The sequence below is a fragment of the Neomonachus schauinslandi genome, chromosome X, assembly GCF_002201575.2.
Source record: "Neomonachus schauinslandi chromosome X, ASM220157v2, whole genome shotgun sequence".
NCBI classification, from domain to species: Eukaryota; Metazoa; Chordata; class Mammalia; order Carnivora; family Phocidae; genus Neomonachus; species Neomonachus schauinslandi.
In genome coordinates, this window is record NC_058419.1 from 114826148 (window position 1) to 114849085 (window position 22938).

The window sequence follows — 22938 nt, forward strand, 5'->3', positions numbered from 1 at the left end:
GAAAATGGAAGGAGACCTCAAGCCAACAAGTAGGGGTGATCTCTAGAAGTTCGAAAATGCAAGGAAATGCATTTCTCTCTAGAGCCTCCAGAAGGAAGGCTGTCCTGCTGATAGCCTTGACTTTAGACCCTCGAGACCCATGTTTGGACTTCAGACTCCCAGCATTATTAGATAACAGGGTTGTATTGTCTGTGCTCCTGTGTTACAGTATGTCTGCTTTTGTGGGAGGAAAAAACAGAAAGGAGCCCTGTCAATTACATTGCAATAAAGCTGGGGGAAAAATAGAAACTGGTGCTTCAAAACGCTTTTCTAAAAAGTACATTTGAGGGGCGCCTGGGCGGCATAGTCAGTTAAATGTCTGACTCTTGGTTTTGGCTCCGGGTGTGATCGCAGGGCTCTGCGCTCAGGGAGTCTGCTTGGGATTCTTTCCCCTCTCCCTCTGCCCGTCCCTCCCCACCACCCGCTCTTGCTCTAAAATAAAATAATAAATCTTTTTTTTTTAAGTAGATTTTAGGGGCGCCTGGGTAGCTCAGTGGTTGAGCGTCTGCCTTCGGCTCAGGTCATGATCCCAGGGTCCTGGGATCGAGCCCCTCTTCAGGCTCCCTGCTCAGCGGGAAGCCTGCATCTTCTTCTCCCACTCCCCCTGCTTATGTTCCCTCTCTCACTGTCTCTGTCAAATAAATAAATAAAATCTTTAAAAAAAAATAAAGATGAGAAAAATGTCTGTCCAAATAAAGCTAAGAAATAATAGTAACGTATTATTTTAGTTAAAAATGATCACATTAATATATCTCAGTGGTGGGGAAAACTTCCCTGTAGATTTAGTCTGTAAAGAGCAGGAAGCTCCCAGGGTATTCTAATGCTTTTTTTTTTTTTTTTTTGCTGTTTTATTAACAAGAAAGTAATCAGCAGAGCTTGTCCTCCAGAGGGCTAGGCTCCATTCTGGGCACATAGAAGGCTGTCTTCATTCTAGAGAGCTTGTGCTGCTAATAGATTTCTCACCCAAAATGTTAAATTTTATTCATTTCTTAATTTTTCTGTTAGTCTCTGGTGCAGTGAATGTTCAATATTATCAGTGGTGGACTGAACCATAGGGGAAGGTTTTCTTGTAGGTTGCAATTCTTCTTGTTAAAATATAGGACCTTTAGAGATAGCTCTTAATGGTATATGCCTATGGCTTATAAACATAGACTGAAGTATGATCATTCTTGAGTATATAAAACATTCTGAGTATATTTTATTCTGGAAAGCCAGTCATCTCAAGTGTCTTTATGTTGGTACCATTCTATGCATTATCATTGGGCATTTTATCACTGATGTCACCAAATTTGGTAAAATGGGTATTCTCTTGTTTTCTTTTGCTAGAATTCCTACAAGGTCATGTAATGACCTACCTCTTTTCCTATCTCTTTGGCAGAGCTATAATGCCGATAACTCTCTTGTTTGTGTTTACTAATAAGATGGGGGTAAAATGCCTGTGCTTGGCGAGCTTGTAGATCTAGTGAGCTGTCAGCTGCTGTATGATCAGAAAACCTACCTTATGCTACCAATTCTAGACTGCAGTGTTCAATGGGACACAAGCAATACCCTCAGTGCCACAGGGTTCTTGATGAGGACAGCAAGGATCCATTCTCTACACTTTGGGAAATGACGTTGCTGAGCTTTGCTCAGTGTATACTGTGGTCCAAGAGACCAGTCGGCTTGGAGTTGAGGGTGGTGCTCTGGGGACCGTGGGGCCATCTCTGTGACAAGGACCCTCCTCTGGCCTGGGTCACAGCTTATCAGAAGCATGGGTAGCAGCCTCTGCAACCTCATGACGTGTATAAAGTGGGAGGAAAGTGGAAAGTGAAGGAAGGCACAGGAATGGGGAACTGGCATTTGTTGTGTAGATAAGGTGACAACATCGAGCACGGACACGTGTGTAGTATACAGATATGTGTATGTGTTTAGACCGGGCCCACAGTGTCACTTGGTCAGCATAACAGCCGCGTTGTACATATTATTTCCTTATTTGACACACCAGGAAACTGCCTCAGACCGGCTAACAGTCTGCTCCTAGGTCGCCCTGCGGGTCTTTTGCTGAATTTTAAACCTGAGTTTTCTGCTTGTGATTGTGTGCGTTCGATTGTGTTGCCTGTTTTATAGTTACTTCATTGCTTTGTTTTCCGTGGTACCACAAGGTCCCTGTAAGGTTGGCTTCGGCCTTCCGCTTCTTCCTTCCCCCGGAGGGGTTTCCTGGGTTAGAATGAACCGAGAAGGTAGGACGAGCAGAGGGGCGACCGTACTGGAGAAGCAGGACCAGACTGAGAAGAGTCTGTCTTTTAGGGCCTGGAGTCTGGGCTTGTCCGGGAGAACAGAGAGCCATTGAAGGGTTTTAAGTGAAAGGTCCCCTTAGCTGTGTGTAGCAAATGGATTGAAGGCAATCAGGGGACATTTCTCTCACCTATAGGATTTTATCTGTAAAAGAAAAGAAAGATAGGAAATATGGCAACACGTATATTCATTATTTCCTCCTTTGTGCTCTTCTGAATTTAAACAATTACAGCCTTGAAAATAAACTCTAAAGTTGGGGGATGAGGGACGCCTGGGTGGCTCAGTCAGTTAAGGGTCTGCCTTTGGCTCAGGTCATGATCCCCGGGTCCTGGGATCGAGCCCTGCATCGGGCCCCTTGCTCCGCGGGGAGCGTGCTTCTCCCTCTGCCCTCTGCCTGCCACTCTGCTTACCTGTGCTCTCTCTCTGACAAATAAATGAATCTCTAAAAAAAAATAAAGTTGAGGGCTGAAACCATTTGGTCTAATGACGAGGAAACATCAGACAAACCCAAACTGAGGGACATTCTACAAAATACCTGGTCTGTGCTTTTAATGAAAAGCATTGAGAAAGTGTTGCCCATGGAAGGAGATTCGATGTGGGGACTAAACTCAGCCTGTGACCCAGGATTAGAGCCTGGCCTGGGCTTCTGTTTTGGGGTTTGTTTGTGTGGTTGGGTGGTTGGTTTTTTTGTATTTTTGTTTTTGTTTTTGTTGTCCATAAAAGACATTACTGAGACATTTGGCATAGTTTGGATATCTGTATATTTTTTTTCCATTGGTATCATATCAGTTTCATAGTTTTTATAAATATGCTATGTTTATGTAGGAAAATATCCTTGTTTTTAGGAAGGAATACTGCTAAAGAACAAAAATTGAACTGAGTAAATCTGAAGATCAAATTGGCTTTATTCAACAGTTCATGATTGAGGCAGCATCCCATCTAGTAAGGTAGACAGGGGCTCCCAGGAGTTGTAAAAAATGGAAGATTTTTATAGGCAGAAGAAGGGTGGGACAAGATACTAGCAAAGAAAGGAAAGGATTGTTTCAGCCCTGGGTGTCTTTCTTTTTTTCAGGGAAGGGACCCCGAAGGGTTTTTATCATGCAGATGACCTTACTAGGGGTGGTCAGGACATTTCAGGGTGACTCTTAAAATGTCACATTCCTGGGAGAAGTTGAAAGTTGTAATTAAGGGGCACCTGGGTGACTCAGTCATTTAAGCATCTGACTCTTGATTGCGGCTCAGGTCATGGTCTTAGGGTCGTGAGATCAAGCCCCACGTGGGGCTCCAGACTCAGCAGGGAGTCTGCTTGAGATTCTCTCTCTCCCGTTCCCCACCCCCCCCACCCACCCCCCCCGCTCATGCTCCCTCGCTTGCTTGCTCTCAAATAAATAAATTTAAAAAAAAAAGTAAGTTGTAATTAAGTCTTGGCTTGCTGTCTTGGGGGACAAATGACTTCATTTTGAACTTCTTTTTTAACAATACTGAAAGACCCTTCAGATGTGTATCAGTGGGCCATATGCTTGGGGGATGATTGCCAACATGTATCTTAGGTGGGGTGGGAGGGGGAGTAGAGATAAAAGAAGTTTCCAAAGGAATTTTTATATGTTAAAGTAGACTCACAGGATCCTGGTGGTCAGGCTAAGATTGCCTCTTGCCCCTAGCAAAGTATTAACATGAAGGCAGCTGAGTTCCTAGAGGAATGTCTCTGCCTGTTTCAATGACTTGTCAGCGAGCTGTAAGTACTAAGGACATTTTTTTTCCCTTGTGCCTCTGTTTCCCACATCACATGTATAGAGAGTAGCTGTAAAATTCATAGAAATAAGGAACTCTCCAGCTGAGGCAGGAGGAGGATGAGCTGGGTTAAAGCAAGGACGATAGGCCAGGAAAAGCTCTCACTAGGGACACTGGCAAGAATTGGAACCTCCCTGGAAATGAGAGCAGAAGCCACAGAAAATGATTTTCATATTTAAAAGTCTTACATTTTTTTATGTTTGACTAAAGGAGGTCCGACTTAGCATGTGGTGCTGATTAAACCATCCTGCGGGGCCAGAGGTGAAATGAGACCTCCGACCCCTGCTCTGTCAGGGCCCAAGGGAGGGGAAGGGCTTCCCAGCTGCCCAGCGCCAGTAGCTTGGAGACCCTGTTGGTGGAAGAAAGGAAACTGTAGGGCCTGTGACCTCTGACAGAGCAATAAAAATGCGGGGATGGCATTAATTCCTGGTGCAGGACATAAAGTTGGGGGGAGGGAGCAGGGAAAGATGAGAAGGACCCACACATCTCACCAGAGAGCGCTTTACTGATGCAATCCTGCTCTTCGCAGAGAAAGACTTCTCATAAAATGTGATGGTTCTTAAACACAGGAAGTGTTCACACCATTGGGCTCTTGTTTCACTGCAGCTGGAAGAAGGCAGAGAAACAAGTAGTGGTGAAACAAGAAAGGAATTTATTTATTTATTCCAACACCGGGAATACTGCAAACTAGTATCTCAAAGATTATCTCCAAAGTGCTGAAAATACGTTCCGGTTTACAGAAGGAAAATGTGGGGACATGGTTGAGTTGGGTACATGCAGGTGGGCAGTGAAGGTCAAATCAATCAGGGTCTTGGAATCCATCATGGGAGGGGTTTCGTTGGCTCAGGGTGGTCCTTATTGCTTGAGGGGCTAGTCTCAGGTCCCATCAGGGGATGCTTTGCTCGCGGGGTCTTCTGCCTGAGCCAAGAGACAAGCCGGAAAGAACAGAATCAATTAGAAAGTTTGAGGACAAAATGTAGGTAGTTGGAAGTCCTCTTTCAGGTTTAACAGAAGCAAGTGCACTTGGACAATATGTTAAAAAGAAGGGAAAAAAAGGCAATTTCCCCCTAATGCTGTGTGCCTTCCAACCAGTAACATGAATTTTGTTACTACTGGTGAAGAAGGGCTCTGTATGCTAGTAGAAGACTTTTGCAAGGGGCAAAAATAGGTGAATGCATTTACTACATTGACTTGCCATGACTTTGAGCAAATGTTTGATCCTTCTGGATCGTGTATAAAGATAAAACAGAAACCCAGCCATGGCAATTATGTGTGGACTAGTTTTCTGTTTGGTGGGTGAGTAGGAATGAAGCAGAGAGGGTGGAGAAGAAATGAGATTAGACCAATTAAAGTAGTCCCCAATAAAAACCCACTAGGGCAATTGAGAGCTTTGAGGTTTTGTCAAAATCAGGAGCCATTATTTTTTTAGTACCTTTCAAGCACAAAGAGGGGCTTGGTTACGTAAATTATGACACGTCCTTATACTGGAATGCTTTGCAGTCTTGCCCGAGGATGAGTTATTTCTCTCTTTTGACATGGAAAGGTATTCAGAATAGAACATTGAGTTTGTTCGGGTTTTTAAGCAAATGATACCTAGCGCCAAAAACAAAAAAGAAACTGAAAGCATAAATATCAAATTGCTAGCAATGTTTATGTCAGGCCAAGAATGAAGATTGCAGAAAGATTTTCAGTTTAGAGATTACACACTTCTAAGTCTTAAAATATGTTTTAAATTTATGGGTATGAGGTTTTTTTTTTTATATATATAATCAGAAAAACACAGTGAGGACATTTGCACTTTGAAAAATCAATTTAGGGGCGCCTGGGTGGCTCAGTCGTTAAGCGTCTGCCTTCAGCTCAGGTCATGATCCCAGGGTCCTGGGATCAAGCCCCGCATCAGGCTCCCTGCTCAGTGGGGAGTCTGCTTCTCCCTCTCCCACTCCCCCTGCTTGTGTTCCCTCTCTTGCTGTATCTCTCTTTGTCAAATAAATAAAGAGAGAAAGAAAAACCAATTTAAACAATGCTCGGTGGTGGATATTTTTTAAAAAAGCAGCGAGGAAAGGGGTTTTGTTGCAGAGTTTCGTTACACGTCAGGCTAAATAGGACTGGAGAGGCCGAGCATCCATGAGAAAGTGGAGAGAGCAGTGGAAGTAGGCTGTGGATTGTTCGCCTGGACTTTCAGCATCAGTGAACCTCCCTCCCGCAAATTGCACAACTCGTACAGCCCAGCTAGGCCTTCTTCATCCCAGTGTCTCCGCCCACGGCACATGCACAGGAGTGAGTGCTGTTCCCTAACTGCTGGGAGACTGGGCACGTGGGTCCGGAAGGGAGAACAAGTAGGGGTGAGCCATCAGCAAGTCAGATTACTTCCAGAGGCCTTAAACTGAGACTGGTAAAATCTCAGAGAGGAAAAACTGGGAAATTGGAGGGTGAAAAGACCTCCTCTAGTGTCCGCCCAAGTGTTTTGGTCTGTTTCACCATCCATTGGATTTTCTTAACCAGACTTGGTTGATGTCGAGTGTTATCAGTTATACCATCTCTTTGGTGCCTCTCTTGTGTGTTTCAACCCGCCTGTCCTCGCACCCGCATCCCTAGAGTATATGTTGTCCTCCGTGATCCTTCCACACCTGCCTTTGCTTTGTTCACTCTGTCACCACGTTGACTCTTGCACAGACTCCAGTCTGGGCCCTGCCCTTCCACTTTGAACTCTACCATCCCACCTCTTCTCCTTTTCCACTGAAGGCACACAAGTGATGTCCTGATTCTGTTTTGAGCTTGCCATTTCTGGATTCAGGTCTCCTGGGGGCCCTGCAGCATCCCTTCTGGGCCGTGGGTACGAATACCCATGGAAACCCAGTGCTGGCTGGCATTGGGAGAGCAAGTGGCTGGTTGTCTGTGGCTCTGAGCTCTTGGCCCCATGGGTTACAGTAGGAGTCTGCTGAATGCTATGTACCCTCCTCCCAGAAAAGTGTACACACTTGAAAAATTGTGTACGCAGTTCCAGGGAGTGCACGGACCATCCAAACCCCATGTGTACCCCCAAAGATCATGCATCCCCAAATCCCTGGAACTGATCCTCTATTTTAGGATAGATGAAAAGGAGTGAGTTCACTAGAAACCAAAGTAAACTAAGTAAAGTGTGTTTCTAGAATTTTCTTCACACTTAAAACTACCTGGAGGCACAATGAACTGAAGATAAACCAGATTGGGGTGTTGCAGTTATTAGCATGACGTTAAAACTGGAGGGAAAGCTTTGTTAATACAGCTGTTGGCATATAGCTGTGTAGTCAGGTGAATTGTATACTGCCTACTTGGGTGGCTCTAAAACATAGTGGGCCAAATCATTTAGGTTTAGGGGTACGTGTATATGTATGTTAATGCATGTGCGAATGTGGGAGTATATGTTTTTAACAGCTCACAGAAGTTAAAATTTTAAATATGTATCTAAGAGAAAATAAAGGATTTCATCTCAATTTGTCTTTCATGTCTGATAGATATATTTATATTTCATAGAGAGTTGTTGAATATATCGTTGTATCTTTGTTCCTTTTGGCATTATGGACACTAACCTTTTAATGTTGCTGGTCCCTTTTCAGGATGGACAAGCTTCATTTATACCATATCTGGAAATGTGTATATTGGTAAGTGATGATGATGTTGCTTTGGGTTCAATTGCACTGAAATTTAAACTACTGAAGGAGAGGGAAAGCAAGATGGAACCTCTCATGTAATCAAATACTATGCCGCCTTCTGTCCAGCACCAGCCCTCTTTACATCCTAGTACATCTTGCATCCTGGTACGCCCAGGACAGGGCACCTCTCAGCTTCCAGCATGTTCAGTGAGGGAGGAGAATATGAACAGCAGGCACGACAGCCGCCATTTCACTGTGGCTTGTGTGTGGATGTAAGGTCCACGCATGATCATGTGGGTTGACACCTTGTTAAGAGGTTGGCGACCTCCGTGCTGATAAAGGGATGGAGCTCTAATGGGCTAAGGAGAGCAGGAATCTATCTCCTGGGAGGTGGAAGGAGGTGAATTTGCGGTCCCACGTGCCGCTGAGAAATCTCAAAGTTGCTTTTCTCTTATTTTAAGGGTTGTACACCTGTCTCTTGTTGAGTCTAGTCTAGGAGGGATATTCAAGACCCAAGCAACTGTCATCTTATAGATGACGAAAGTAAAGTCTAAAGAAAGATCTTTGACTTGCCAGGATTATGCCTTGGTGGACCGGGGACCAGAACCAAGGACTCCCCAAGCCTGTTTCCCATGCCGCACGCCATCATCTTTGTACCATGGCAACACAGCAGCCCCACCATGGAACCTGTCTTTTCCAGTCTCAACCTTGTAGCCAGCCCCGCAGCAGAGTAGGCTGGCTTGTGTCGCCCTGTCCTCCCGGAAATGGCACGGGTGTCAGGCACGTCTCTCTGTGGGACTGACAGAACCCCGCGGTAGCGGGTGCTCTAGGTGCCCTCCCCACAGCCCTGAGGCCTCAGCTCCACGGAGCTCGCCGGCCAACTTCTAGCTCGCCAGTGGGCTCTGTGTCTCGTGGCCTGAAGCTTGCTCCGAAACTGGGAAGGCTGCTCTCTCTGCCCCACTCAGGGCAGGATGGCGGTCCTGGCGAATTGACATTCCCAGAAGCTACCTCACCCCTCAGGTGGGATAACTGAGTGCTGTGTGTGAGGCCTTTTCCTAGCCTTTCCCCGTGGGCTTATGTCACAGCCACCCACACACTTGATGACACACTCTTCTTTGTCCTCGTTCCCTTACCTAACTCTCTCAGTTCCTGGACTGTTGTTTCCTGTGTCCTCTCGGATGAATTCCTTGCACTTAAATATGCATCTCAGACTGTGCTGCTGCTGGGAAAACTGAAAATAAGAGGACCAGCCTCCCCTCTCCCCTCCCCTGCCCCTCATGACAGTGATGCGTGGTGTGGAAGGGGGAGGGTGGGGCAGGCCAGGAGTGTCATTTCGGAGACCCTCTGGGGTTGTGTGGCCTCCACCCCCCTCCTGCACGCTAGCCTCCTCAGCAAGAACTGTCTTCCTGGGGCCCTAACGTGCCTACCTCCTGGGGTAATAACAGCCCCGACCGCTGGCTTATTGATAATATCTGCTCGGGACTTGAAGGCGACACCCAGAGCCACTTAAACCATTCTTTATATATAATCTCTGAAAGGAGTTCAATTGCCTCAAATTACTCTTCTGGAAAATAGTGGTAATACAAACCCATGTATTTTGATCTTATACAGTAAAAACAGCCTTAGTTCCTCTTTCACTGAATAGCATTTCAATTATGGGTCAGAAGCAAAGCTCACTTAGCGTTTGAAAAACGGTGAAAAAAATCAGTAGTAGTATCCCAAGTGTCACAAACTATATTAACCATCTGAAAGAGATGAAGCATCATTTGTTGTATGATCCTCTTTTGAAAATCATGAGTATCACAATGTACTTGATACACATGGAGAGTAAAGACTGTTTTTGTGGAGGTAGCACCCATTGACTTAGGATTTCAAGAGAAACAAAATAATCTGCACAAATGGAAAGTAATAAAGAGAGCATGTGAATTCTGAGGTGGTAAGGATACCGGAAATGTTAGTGTAGAATGAGAAAGGGCAGGGGCAGCAAATTGTTATAAAGGGCCAGATAATAAATATTTTCATCTCTGTGGACCATATAGAGTTTGAGTTGCAACGACTCTTTCCTGCCCTTCCAAAAGCAGCCACAATAATACGTCAACAGTTGGGGTGGCTGTTCCAATAAAACTTTACGGCCACTGAAACGTGAATTGTGTATATTTTTCATGTATCATGAAATGCTATTCTTTTGATACTTTTCAACCATTTAAAAAGGATAGAAACCTTTCTTAGCTTCTGGACTCCACAAAAAGCTCATATTTGATTTTGGTTTAACTGGTGGTGTGGAGGATGAAGGGGAGAAAAATTAACAAATAATCTTCAAAACCTGTTTTTTTAATTGAGGTATAGTTGATGTACAGCGTTACATTAGTTTCAGGTGTACAACATAGTGATTCAACAAGTCAATAGGTGATGCTGTGCTTGCCACACCTGGAGCTCCCATCCGTCGCCATACAACACCATTCTGGACTATAGTCCCTATGCTGTACCTTTCATCCCTGTGACTTATTCATTCCCTAACTGGAAGCCTGTACCTCCCCCTCCCCTCGCCCATTTTGCCACATCCCCCTCTCTTCAAAACCTGTTTTTTTTGGGCGCCTGGGTGTCTCAGTTGGTTAAGCGACTGCCTTCGGCTCGGGTCGTGATCCTGGAGTCCCGGGATCGAGTCCCGCATCGGGCTCCCTGCTCGGCAGGGAGTCTGCTTCTCCCTCTGACCCTCCCCCCTCTCATGTGCTCTCTCTCATTTTCTCTCTCTCAAAAAAATAAATAAAATCTTAACAAAAAACAAAAAAAACCTGTTTTTTTTTTAAGATTTTATTTATTTGAGAGAGAGAGAGCTCTAGCGCAAGCATGAGTAAGAACAGGAGCAGAGGGCGCCTGGGTGGCTCAGTTGGTTGGGCGACTGCCTTCGGCTCAGGTCATGATCCTGGAGTCCCGGGATCGAGTCCCGCGTCGGGCTCCCTGCTCGGCAGGGAGTCTGTTTCTCCCTCTGACCCTCCCCCCTCTCCTGCTCTCTCTCTCTCATTCTCTCTCAAGTAAATAAATAAAAAAATCTTAAAAAAAAAAAAAAAAAAAGAACAGGAGCAGAGGGAGAAGCCGACTCCCCGCTGAGCAGGGAGCCCCACGCAGGGCTCCATCCTGAGCCTAAGGCAGATGCTTAACCAACTGAGCCACCCAGGCACCCCCACAAAATCTGTTTTAATCAGTAGTTACAGCCCTGTTTTCTAACAGACCTTTAGTCCCAGAATTCAACAAGTGAAAAGCTCAACATTTGGAGGGGGTAAGAATGACCTATACATCCCCTTGTTTTTCTTGGGAAGGCAGGAGTTTCCTGAGCCATTTCTATTCACTGGCCTGGTCACCTCTCATGACCGTGGGCCACAAGTGCAAAACATCTGGCAGGAAATGGGGTCACAGTCCACAGCGTTGGAGCGAACTTGCATCTGTCTGGGGTAAACTGGACCGTGGAGAGAATCCACTCGCATAACTGGCCCCTTGGAACTCTGCTTTAGCCAATGAGCAACTGGCCAAATGATCTCATTTGAATTGTATCTTCTTCCCTTCCTCCTACCCCCCCATAGAAATGTTAATGAGAAAAACAAAAGGGCAAGAACAAATCACCAGAGGAAAAAAGACAAAGCAGAGATAGCTATTAAATATGTACTGACGTATAAAATCTATAAGAGAGAATCCGGAAAACGCTTTCTGACTTTACTGCCTCAATTTTATCGTGCTTTTAAAACCACAGATGGCAGGAACTGATAAGCAAGTAATTGTCTTTTCGAAAATGTCACGCACCTCCATTCTTTTGGAATAGATGTTATAAATGTGCATTGAGCTGGAATAAATAGACTGCCATTTGGGTTGAGAAAATAATCTGTGGAGATTCCATAAAATGGAGATTTAGGAGGACTCAAAAAATATTTTTTTTTTTTAAAGATTTTTTATTCATTTATTTGACAGAGAGAGAGACAGCGAGAGAGGGAACACAGGCAGGGGGAGTGGGAGAGAGAGAAGCAGGCTTCCCACTGAGCAGGGAGCCCGATGTGGGGCTTGATCCCAGGACCCTGGGACCATGACCTGGGCTGAAGGCAGACGCTTAACGACTGAGCCACCCAGGCGCCCCAGGAGGACTCAAAAAATATTAATTGATGCAGGAAGTTCTTGCAAGACAGATATTGGTACGTTGTAGGACAGGTGGAGGTTTCAACAGGACAGATTACTGGAGTGAGATCTTTGACAGTCATCATTTACTGAGGCATCAAGTCCTTTGACCAGCCCTCAGCTGACATCTCTGCAGTCTAGGATAAAAAAAAAAATCGAAACTAAAAACCGCACGGTCAGAAAGCCAATAGATCCCAAGTATACTGGCGCTGAACCCCTTCCCTGCAGCTGAGATGGAAATAACATTACACATTAACACAGAGATCAAAGGGTAGAGGAGTTTATATCCTGTATCCCCGCAGCGTGGGACAGTTTATCAGCTTGGATGTCAGTCTCCTAGGGGGACCAGTATCAGGTATACTGTTTGGGCTGAGAAAAGCTATTTGGAAATCTAAAAATACTTGTCTGTGGTTATTGAAATGACACCTAACTCGTTTATGCGGGTAGTGAAATGTTTCAGACTTACTTAAATAAGTCATTATTCACGCTTAGTTTGTGCTCAGCCCTTTGCTTCTGGTTCTGGGGGGTATAAAGTTTGACACCACCCCTGGATGTCAATGAAGGTGGGGAAACACTTAGAAGCCCTCGGAACTGACCTCCACTTACCTAGAATGAACTAGACTGAGAAGTGTGCTCATTCCATGGGGACTACCTTGCGTGAGGTGCTTTGAACACCCAGGATGATCAGCAACCCTGGTCTGCCTGCCCATTGCTACTCCCTCCAGCCAAACTGAGGCAGTTGTGATTGTTCTCAAATCTGTTATGCCACTTGCACCGATAATTGCAATTATGTGATTTAATGAAACAATATGTAAATTAATGAAGTAAGTAAAAAAAAGAGTTGGTATTTTTAGGGGTGCCTGGGTGGCTCAGTTGCTTAAGTGTCTGCCTTCAGCTCAGGTCATGATCCCAGGGTCCTGGGATCGAGCCCCACGTCGGGCTCCCTGCTCAGCAGGGAGTCTGCTTCTCCCTCTCCCTCTGTCCCCCCACACCGCCCCCGGCATGAGCTCTCTCTCTCTGTCTGTGTCAAATAAATAAATAAAATCTTTTTAAAAGGAGTTGGTATTTTTAGAACAACTAAGTCCAATGCTTTGTAAAAGTGAATTGCTCAAGAAGAGCTTTTGAATTAGTATGGGAAAGATGACAGAAAAAGAATGGGAGCAACTGATCTAGAAGGATTTTGGTGGGTATAGTCATTATAGGTATGCTTTTGAAAGACAGGGCTTCAACCCAATCAGCCAACCCACCTTGACTGTATTTCTAAAAATTGGCAAATGTATGCACATTTACACTTTAAAATGTTGTGGAGGCAGCTGATTGTCTTTCAATTAATGATCCTGATTTCATCAGATAAGAGGGCTTCGACTGTACATACAAAATTGATGAAATCAAACTGTAGTGAAGTGCCAGCCTGTGTGCATTGGCCAGTCACTGGGATGGCAGTCCTTATAAAAAGAGAAAGGAAATCTGGCATATAGGGAAAAGTTGCCCAGCAATTAATCACACACTGAAGCTGCCGCACTAACTTGAAAATATGTTTTCAAGTATTTTGCCCTTTCAGGACTGCTTAGGCAAACCAAAATATTTGCAATTCAGTTGTTTTCAGTTACATCTTCCTTAACTGCCCTATTAGATTTAACATTCTTGGCGAAGCTTCTCAATGGAAACTATTTATTATCTGATTTGGCTCTGTTTGTAATTGAAAGGAGTCAAAAACAATAAAGTATATTTTCTTTGAGACTAATTTTAGGTTCAAGAGATAACCAGGTGGGTGAAATAGCATAGAAAGAATAAGAAGAGGGACGCCTGGGTGGCTCAGTCGGTTAAGCATCTGCCTTCGGCTCAAGTCATGATCCCAGGGTCCTGGGATCGAGTCCCGCATCGGGCTCCCTGCTCCGCGGGGAGCCTGCTTCTCCCTCTGCCTCTGCCTCTCTCTCTCTCTCTCTCATGAATAAATAAATAAAAATCTTTAAAAAAAAAAAAAAGAATAAGAAGATAGAAGCAATCTTTGTTTTCAGGGATCCTGTTGTAAACATTTCATAAAACAATACAGAAGCTAAAGGTACACTTAGAATGACCTGGAAACCTCACTCCAGCCTCTGTAACAAAGGTCTACCTTAAGCTGGAGCATTTCACATGGCCTCTTCAGAATCAGCAGTGTGATTCCTCCCCTAGAGCAGCAAAGAGAGTGGGCAGAAATTTGCGCTCCATATAAAGGGAGGATTGGTGTTCTTAGGACAACATGAACTCTTTGCTTCTGAATTCATGTGTGCTCACAGACCCATGAACACCGCAGTCAAGCAAGCTCTCCTGAGAGGAGGTGCAGAGGAATCCCAATTCTGCATTATTTGAGAGTTGTCTCTTGCCAGCTCACTCCATAAAGACAGGGGAGGGGCTGTATAGGTTGTTGGGGTTTATGTATTGTGGAACATGCTACATCATAAAATGAGGGGCCAGGAGTAGACCTTGTGGGTAACATATATGGGCGTTGTGTATGAATGAGTTGAAGATAAAAAGACATGGCCCATTGCTCCCAGGGAATCTCAGTAAAGCACCCATAATAAAATGCTTCTTCATCTCACAGTTAAAGATATTACCCAGTTCTAAACGTGGTTATTCTTAGACTCCCAGACCTCTCGGTTTTATTGCCAAATCCATGCATGAGTAGAAAGCCTGAGGAGGCCTATCGTTCACTTCCATGGCACCTGTTGACCTAAATCTTCGATGGAGAAGGGACCTTTAGTGGTGCGCTGGGCTGGCTGTTACAAGCTCGCAGGGGCCCATCGAGCACCTCTTCCCTGACCTCACACCTCACATCAGTAGCTTGAAATTGACCACAGTGGGAGCCTTTATGCCACGGAAATGAGCATGCTTCAGATCGGGTTCGTTCTCCCGCTCCAACCTGAAAGCCAGTTTTATTTTATTTTTTATTTTCTTAGATTTCATTTATTTATTTGTCAGAGAGAACGACCGCAAGCTGTGGGGAGCGGCAGGCAGAGGGAGAAGCAAGCAGCTCTACTCTACATTCTCAGTAGTGATTCACATGAAGTGTGTTTTGGGATGGCCACGGCACTGTAATGGGAGAGGAAAATATCTGTGATTTCTACTGGAGATGGAGTCGGCGGCCCAGCGAATACTACAGTGTGGTTGTTGGCTACATTCATGACCAAAGGAAAGGCCACATCTCAGCTAGGTGTTCGTGAAAAGAAAGATGTGGTTTATCTGCCATCCAGTGATTGCTCTGAGTTCTATCCATGGGTCCAGGGGCTGCACTGACTAGGTTAAGAACTCCCACTCGGTTAGAATCCTATTTCACATTTGTAAGCATCACAGTGAGCCTTGTTGCTTCACACAGGTTATCTCCCAAGTGGAGTTTACAAGGGAGGATTTCTCTAGAAAGAAAAATAGCTTTGTTTGGACTCCAGTAGTCACAAAATTCACAAATTAGGTGTCTGTTTATATAATAATTCCTCAAGCTATTATTTTCATTTAAATAAGCACCCCCTAATTGATTAATCAGCTTTAATGTGTCAGGGGGATGCCCATATTTATATCCCCAAATGTCGTGAAGGTGTATCCCTCTTAGATGTCTCTGTGGGCTTTTCTCCCTGCTTGCAATCTTTTCTCTGTTGTCCATTTGCATGTCTTGGTTTTTTACCCAACTGAAAGAACCGGCCCAAACCCCACCTCCTGTCTCCAGGCTCCTGTGGCTATTCCAGCCCACCGTGGCTTCTCCATTCCCTACCCTCGTGCAGAACCACTGCTGTCATCTTCAGGTCACTATATTATTCTGTTCCTAGTGAGGATCCTATTGGACTCCTCTCTCCCACTGTTGCCAAGTCCTTTAGATTCTTTCTTAACCCCACCTCTAAAATCCGTCCCACTCTCTCAGTTCAGATTGTAATTCGATTTTATTTATCCATTTGAGAGAGAGTAGAGAGCACATGTGTGCGTACTAGAGGGGGGCAGAGGGTGAGGGAAAAGGACAAGCAGACTCCCCACTGAGCATGGAGCCCAATGCGGGGCTCGATCCCAGGACCCTGAGATCTGAACCTGAGCCAAAGTCAGTTGCTTAACCGACTGAGCCAGCCAGGTGCTGCCAGACTGTAATTCATTTTCTTTCTTTTTTTTTTTTAAAGATTTTATTTATTTATTTGAGAGAGAGAATGAGAGAGAGAGAGAGCATGAGAGGGAGGAGGGTCAGAGGGAGAAGCAGACTCCCCACTGAGCAGGGAGCCCGATGCAGGACTCGATCCCGGGACTCCAGGATCATGACCTGAGCCGAAGGCAGTCACTTAACCAACTGAGCCACCCAGGCGCCCTGTAATTCATTTTCACTGAGACTGTGATATTAAACACCTAACAGGTCATCCTAACTTCACTCTTGCCCCCTCATTCTATTCTACACTCTGCTCCCAGAGTTATGTCTTCAAGACATAGATCTGACCATTTCACACCCCACTCTCTCCTCAGAGGCCCCCCACTTTATATGGATAAGCATGGCTTCCAAATCTTATCTTGATCTGAAGCCAGTCTACATTTCCATCATTCTTCCCAGAGAAACGTTGCAGCAGTGGTAGAAGGATCACCCTTCCCCTAGAGACGCCCTGCGTGTTTCCCACACCTTACGTTTGCACAGGCTATTGTCTTGTCTAGAATGCCCTTTCTCCTAGCTTTTCCCAGGGTAGGTCTCTGTAATCCTGCAGAGCTCTATTCAAGTCAACTGCTCCACAACAAATCCTTAGGGCCCCTAGACCTGAGTTAGCACCTACACCTCCGTTCTCTCATTGAACTTTGCTCATTATTTTATTGTTGCACTAAGACACAATTTCATCTGTATTTCATCTGTCAGTCTCATTATAGAAGGGATAGAACCGTAGCCATCCTGAAAACAGCCCCCCCCCCCCAACACACACAGCATTTAGCACAGAGCCTTGTTCATAGTTCACTAGCTATCCCACTTACTTATTTTTCAAGGGAATTACTCTCTGATTCTTTAATGAAAATATATTTAGCTCCTCCCAATGAGATTTGAGTTATTTGTTTAAAAGGAATCTGAGGGGTGCCTGGCTGGCTCAGTCGGTAGAGCTTGCAACTCTTGCTTCTCGGGGTCATGAGTTTGAGCCCACGTTGGGCATGGAGCCTACTTAAAAAAAACAACAACAGGAATTGGCTTTGCTCTTCTTTGGATTTTCTCATAGTACTAAGCACTTATGGGTGCTCCATAAATACTTGTTGGCAGGAATTAATGATGGCATTTACTAATTTTCCTAAGTATGCTTAATTCTTATGAGGTATGTATAATTTGCTCAAGGAAGCATTCTTATTAGCATGTAATCCTGAAGACTTTGCTTATTAATTGAACTGTTAGACCTGCTATCAAAAGTATAAGTGGAAACATGATGCAGGATTCATCTCCCTGTTTTTTTCTACATTGGAGGCCAGCCAGTTTCGGACTTTAATACTTGCAGATATAATCAACCAAGAGATTTAAGGAGATTCCTAAGTCTCTTATGTCTGAAGTTAAAATGAATATTACAGTGCTATGGAGTTAACCACATTTGTAACCATGTGATAAATGTACTATAAAGAACGTTCGATTTCATGGGTCATCTTTTTTATAGGGCCTGATGATGCACAACAAAAAATAGAACCTCATCACACAGCAGTGCTGGGGGAAGGTGACAGTGTCCAGGTGGAGAACAAGGTAAGTATTAAAAATCGTTAATTTTCTTAAATTGCACTTTCTACTAGTTTACAGGTAAATGCCTAAATCTCCAGTGCAGCTGGAAATTTTTCTCTCTTTCTTAGGCAAAGAAACTATACCCCACGTTTATTATCCCCTTTCTTTTTTTTTTTTTTAAAGATTTTATTTATTTATTTGAGACAGAATGAGAGAGACAGAGAGCACATGAGAGGGGGAAGGGTCAGAGGGAGAAGCAGGCTCCCTGCCGAGCAGGGAGCCCGATGCGGGACTCGATCCCGGGACTCCAGGATCATGACCTGAGCCGAAGGCAGTCGCTTAACCAACTGAGCCACCCAGGCGCCCAATAAAATATTTTTTTAAAAAAAGTTTGGGGCACCTGAGTGGCTCAGTTTGTTGAGCCTCTGCTTTCAGCTCAAGTCCTGATCTCAGGGTCCTGGCAGGGAGCCCGCTTCTCCCCCCCCCTCTGCCCCTTCCCCCCTGCCCCCTTACCCCCCTATCCCCACTCATGCTCTCTTTCTCAAATAAATAAAATATATATATATTTTTTAAAGATTTTATTTATTTATTTGACAGAGAGAATGAGAGACAGAGAGCATGAGAGGGAGGAAGGTCAGAGGGAGAAGCAGACTCCCTGCCGAGCAGGGAGCCCGATGCGGGACTCGATCCCGGGACTCCAGGATCATGACCTGAGCCGAAGGCAGTCGCTTAACCAACTGAGCCACCCAGGCGCCCCTATTATCCCCTTTCATTAACCTCTTTATTTCTATTGGTTTGTTTTAAGGTTTTCTCTATACCCATTGCTCATCTTCTGGACTCACCTGAAGTCTCTGTTGTTTACCCCTAGACATTTGAATCTGGAGGCAACATGTCTTCCTTGTCTCATAATTTTCTTTCTTTAGACACTTGATTTATTTTATTTTTAGACTAAGCGAAAATGGATCCGCCCTCTGGGAGTATAAATATAGATCTCCATGCTTACTCACAGAGAGCCCTTTGCAAGTCAGCCCCATTTCGAACCGAGAGGAGCATATGATGCATTTCGTAGTCCCTCTTGTGTTGAACCCCTGCTTCTTAGGTAGAGTTTCTGAGATTTTAGGAGTCCCCTTGCCTAGTTTCTTCCCTGGCTCTCTTTCATTCCCTTGGGTGATTCTCTTACTCTCTTGTGAGCCTGCTAAGCCAATCTGATGGCTTTGTGTTGTTTTCATAAAGAGGATTGAAGAGACAATTGTGCAAAAGCCTCTGACAAGCTGAATTTTTCAAAGTAGGGATGAAAACTACTTCAGTGTGTAGGTGACTGGTGGAGAGGCAGGCTGACTGCCGTGTGGCGCTCTGCCCCTGGGGTTGTAGAATGCAGTGGATTTGAAGTATTACTACATCCTAGCCCACTTTTCTGGCAGCTCACCTACTGCTGCTTTAGTCATCCACGGCACCACCATGAACTAGGAATTAAGTAGAAGAAAATCCTCCGGGGCACCAGAGAAAATGCAGATCTCAGGGTCCGTGCCCTCTCTTATTAGGTTGAACTGTTTGAAATTGCTACTTTTGACCTACGGAAATGACAGTTTCCTTTGTGCCGACCCCGTGCAGGAAAGAAGCATGGAAGCTACACATAGGCCAGAACCTCCTGATAGCAGATTTGTTTGTAACATTATCCGATTTAACTTGACACCTCCGTTCTTCCTGTAATCTAGCAGAGGGCACATTGCAAATGAGAAGGACTCGGAAGCTGGAATGAACCACCAGAAAGTTGCCGAGGAGAGCCAGAAAGACAGGAGGCAGCTGGGAGAGCCAGGAGTTGGCGAAAATGTCAGTTCACTGGCTCCAAAGGCACCGTTCTGTTGTGGACACTTCTGTCATTAATGCTGTGTACGAGCACAGCTGGAGCAGCAAGGCATGAGAATGATTTCTATGAAAAAAAAATTTTTAGAAAACTAGCATTTCAATGGGTGTGTCATGCTTATGTCCGTGGGTAGCAGCAAGTCCCTGTAGATTACAACGGAGAAGGAATAGTGAAGGTATCTAGGTAGCTTAGAAAGTTCACTATTCCGAACGGCTAATTTAATAGATAGTCATGTCAGATACATGTTACCTAATGAGGATTCATACTTTAGGCCCGAAGATTCAGGGCACATAACAGTTTCTAGAGCTAGAAAAAGCCTCTAAAATGTCCTGATTCACTCCATGGCCCCAGGTCAGGGTTATCTGCACTGGGAACTGAGCTTGAGGATTAAAGAAGGAAGATGTGACTTCCTAATGCTCCCCCTAATCCCATTTGCACTGAGTTGTGATCAAGAATAAGGATTTGGGGGCGCCTGGGTGGCTCAGTCGGTTAAGCGACTGCCTTCGGCTCAGGTCATGATCCTGGAGTCCCAGGATCGAGTCCCACATCAGGCTCCCTGCTCGGCGGGGAGTCTGCTTCTCCCTCTCCCCCTCCCCCTGCTTGTGTTCCCTCTCTCGCTATGTCTCTCTCTGTCAAATAAATAAATAAAATCTTAAAAAAAAAAAAAAAAAGAATAAGGATTCGGTATACTCCCTGGCTTCCGTCTAGCCCTTTCAGTACTCCTTACTTCTGAGTCTTCCACAATCATGCCTGTCTACCTGGTTAACCAGTGGTATGTGTGGTTTCCTCTAGAGTGGCCAAGCCTCTGGGGCAGGAGAGGGGGGCACTGAAGGGTTGATGTGGATCACGTCTGTCCCCAGGTTTCCTGCTCCATCTTAGCATTTGACTTGTCTTAGAGTCAGCACATTTTTGGCTTCAGGGACCCCTGTCTTCTTGCAGAGGGTGGATTGTCCTCTGTGACTATTACTCTGAAGTCTTCCATGGCAGGTAGCAACTGCAGGGGGCCTGGTTTATGCCAGATTTCAGAGTCTTTAAGCCAGACCGTTGACTTTTTGGAGGAAGCCCTAACTCCCAACAGTGGCTTCAAAATAGTCTTAACTTATTCAGAGTTCTTAGAGATTGGGATCAACCCCATGCTGCACTGGGCATTTAATCCTGGACTGTACTGATGACCCTGAAACAGCCTCTGTTTCAGGGAGTAAGGCTCCCTGTGCTGCTTTGGCCCACAGTTGGTGCTCTGGGTGCCAGGATGGCTCCCTGATCAGGAGCACATTGGTTTGATATGAAAGGCTAGATGTCACCTTGAGAGACATGTCCTATTGAGAAAGTCTTAAGCCTCACGCATCAGCAGATTCACTTGTAGTTTGTCAAGGTAGACAATCAATTCTTCATTGGCTGCCCCCAAAACGATATTTGAGAGTCACGATACTCTTAACTGCCACCATTCATGGGGAACTCAGTAAATGAATACAGATTAACCTTTTGATTCAAATACAGATCAAAAGACAGAAATAAAACAAAACACCCTATTAAAGCTAGAGACAACTTTTTTGCTTATTTATGGGTAAAAATTCATAACCATTAATTTTTAAAAACTGGTAACAGTTCATTGTTTTATCTTTAAATTGGCCTAAGAAGTGTGAACAGTGAAATCCAGTAAGAACAAGTGCATACAATTAAGTCAAGCTAAAGTTCGGTTTCTTCCTGGTAATTGTTTTGCGGTAATGTATCACTATGAAAGGTGTCCTTAAACCAAAAGCATGCCCCTTAACTCATTCTCAGAGTCCTACTGCCATCTCAAGCTTCAGAATTAATCAGACTGTGAGTCCATATTAACAGTGGAGAAGTTATCAACACCTTCAGTGAATCATAGGGCCTTCACCTGGGTATTGATCATTTATTGTTGGTATCAATGGAACTCAGGACCTATCTTGGCAATAATATTTACGGGATAACAAGAGCAATTTGTAAGAGGAAATTATTCAGTAAACCCAGAAGGGCCTAACTCTGAACTAAGAACTCTGAGAAGGTTCACTGAAGTCAAAGACATGGTCTGGGCTGGAAGTGATCATGATCTTCAGGTGGGGTAACTATACATGAAGCAGTAAGTGGGCTCCCGTTGCCTTTGTATGGGGTCTTTTCATCAAGCCCTAAAAGGTATTTACTGAGATCCTCACAGGGACTCATGTCTGAAACAGCTCTTCATTCTCTTTCCTTGTGCATGATTTTCATCATTTGACATTATACACAAGGACACCGTAGATGAGGACTTTTCAAGGTAACAGCAGTTGGGACTTTTAAGCACATCAGCACTCTACTAAAGTACAGAAAGATGATTAGCTTTCACCAAAGAAGGCTAGATAGGGAAAGAAAAAAAGATACAATTAAGAAACAAGAAAAGGACATCAAACATCTGGTTTGGGGTAGAGGAGAAGGGGCTACTGAGAGGTTAATTTAGTGGAAAGGTCATTAAAGGAAGTGTGGACCATCATTCAGGTTTCTGAAATGGGAATCCAAACTCCTGACCTCCTCAACACCCAGCAATGAAATCATTTTTCATTTCACATCAAATGTAAGTGTCCCTTTATTATACGGTCCAAATTATAAATGGAAAGTCATCATTTGATCTAAGTAATATCAAAAGAAGCAAAACTCTTACTTTTAAGCTTGATCATCATTCCTAATGTGTAAACTGGAAGATACTTTGTCATTCACAAAAGGTGCATCTTCTGAATTAAGAAACTTACATTCTTGGGACACCTGGCTGACTCAGTGGGTGGAGTGTGTGACTCTTGACCTTGGGGTTGTAAGTTTGAGACCCATGTTGGGTACAGAGATTACTTAAAAATAAAAACTTTTTTTTTTTGAAGAAATTTACATTCTGAGGAGTTGGCACATCCATGACCCAAGGAGGTCGGCCATTCCTTGCCCCTTCTCCCGTAACCCCCAACCCTTTCTCCGCCTGCTGACCCTAAAACTCAAGCGTGTCTCTGAAAAAGCACCTCAAATCATTATGCAATGACATCTTCATTCACATTAAATTATATATGATATAGTACCAATGATCAGAACTATTTTTCTAAAATACCTTTCTTTCACATGTCTTTTGATTCACACTTAAATTTCACCACTCCATAGTCGTTTGGGAATAAAGCTTTCTTGATAACTGCATTTTTTAAGTTGAATTTTTAGTCATTTAAACGTGATGTTGGAAAAAAAAGACATCATTTCCGATAGAAACCCCACCCTTTCCTATGGGTTTAGTGTATATTATACACAATTTAACTTGTTCATAACCTTGGATCATCAGCATGTGTATTAATTATTGTCCTGAGCTATAATGTATGATGATGTCTGTAGAGCCTGTTGGCTTCACTAAGTGGTCCTAGACTAATTTTTAAGCTTCTGTGCCTGTTTTACATAGTCTTTTTTTCATTTCCATCATTGATCTTAAGCTGTTTTCTTGTATTGCTCTATAGTAGTTACTTTTCTGT

At 44.3% G+C, this 22938-nt stretch overlaps 1 protein-coding gene across 4 annotated transcripts in view; it reads left to right on the plus strand.

The window, feature by feature from the left end:
• Positions 1–22938, plus strand: part of PIR (pirin) — a 99662-nt gene that overhangs the window by 68978 nt on the left and 7746 nt on the right. For all 4 annotated transcript variants that reach the window (XM_021681096.2, XM_021681088.2, XM_021681105.1 and 1 more), the window contains 2 exons: positions 7701–7745; positions 17522–17604. In XM_021681096.2, the coding sequence (XP_021536771.1) occupies positions 7701–7745; positions 17522–17604 (128 nt within the window). The remainder of the gene's footprint in view (positions 1–7700; positions 7746–17521; positions 17605–22938) is intronic.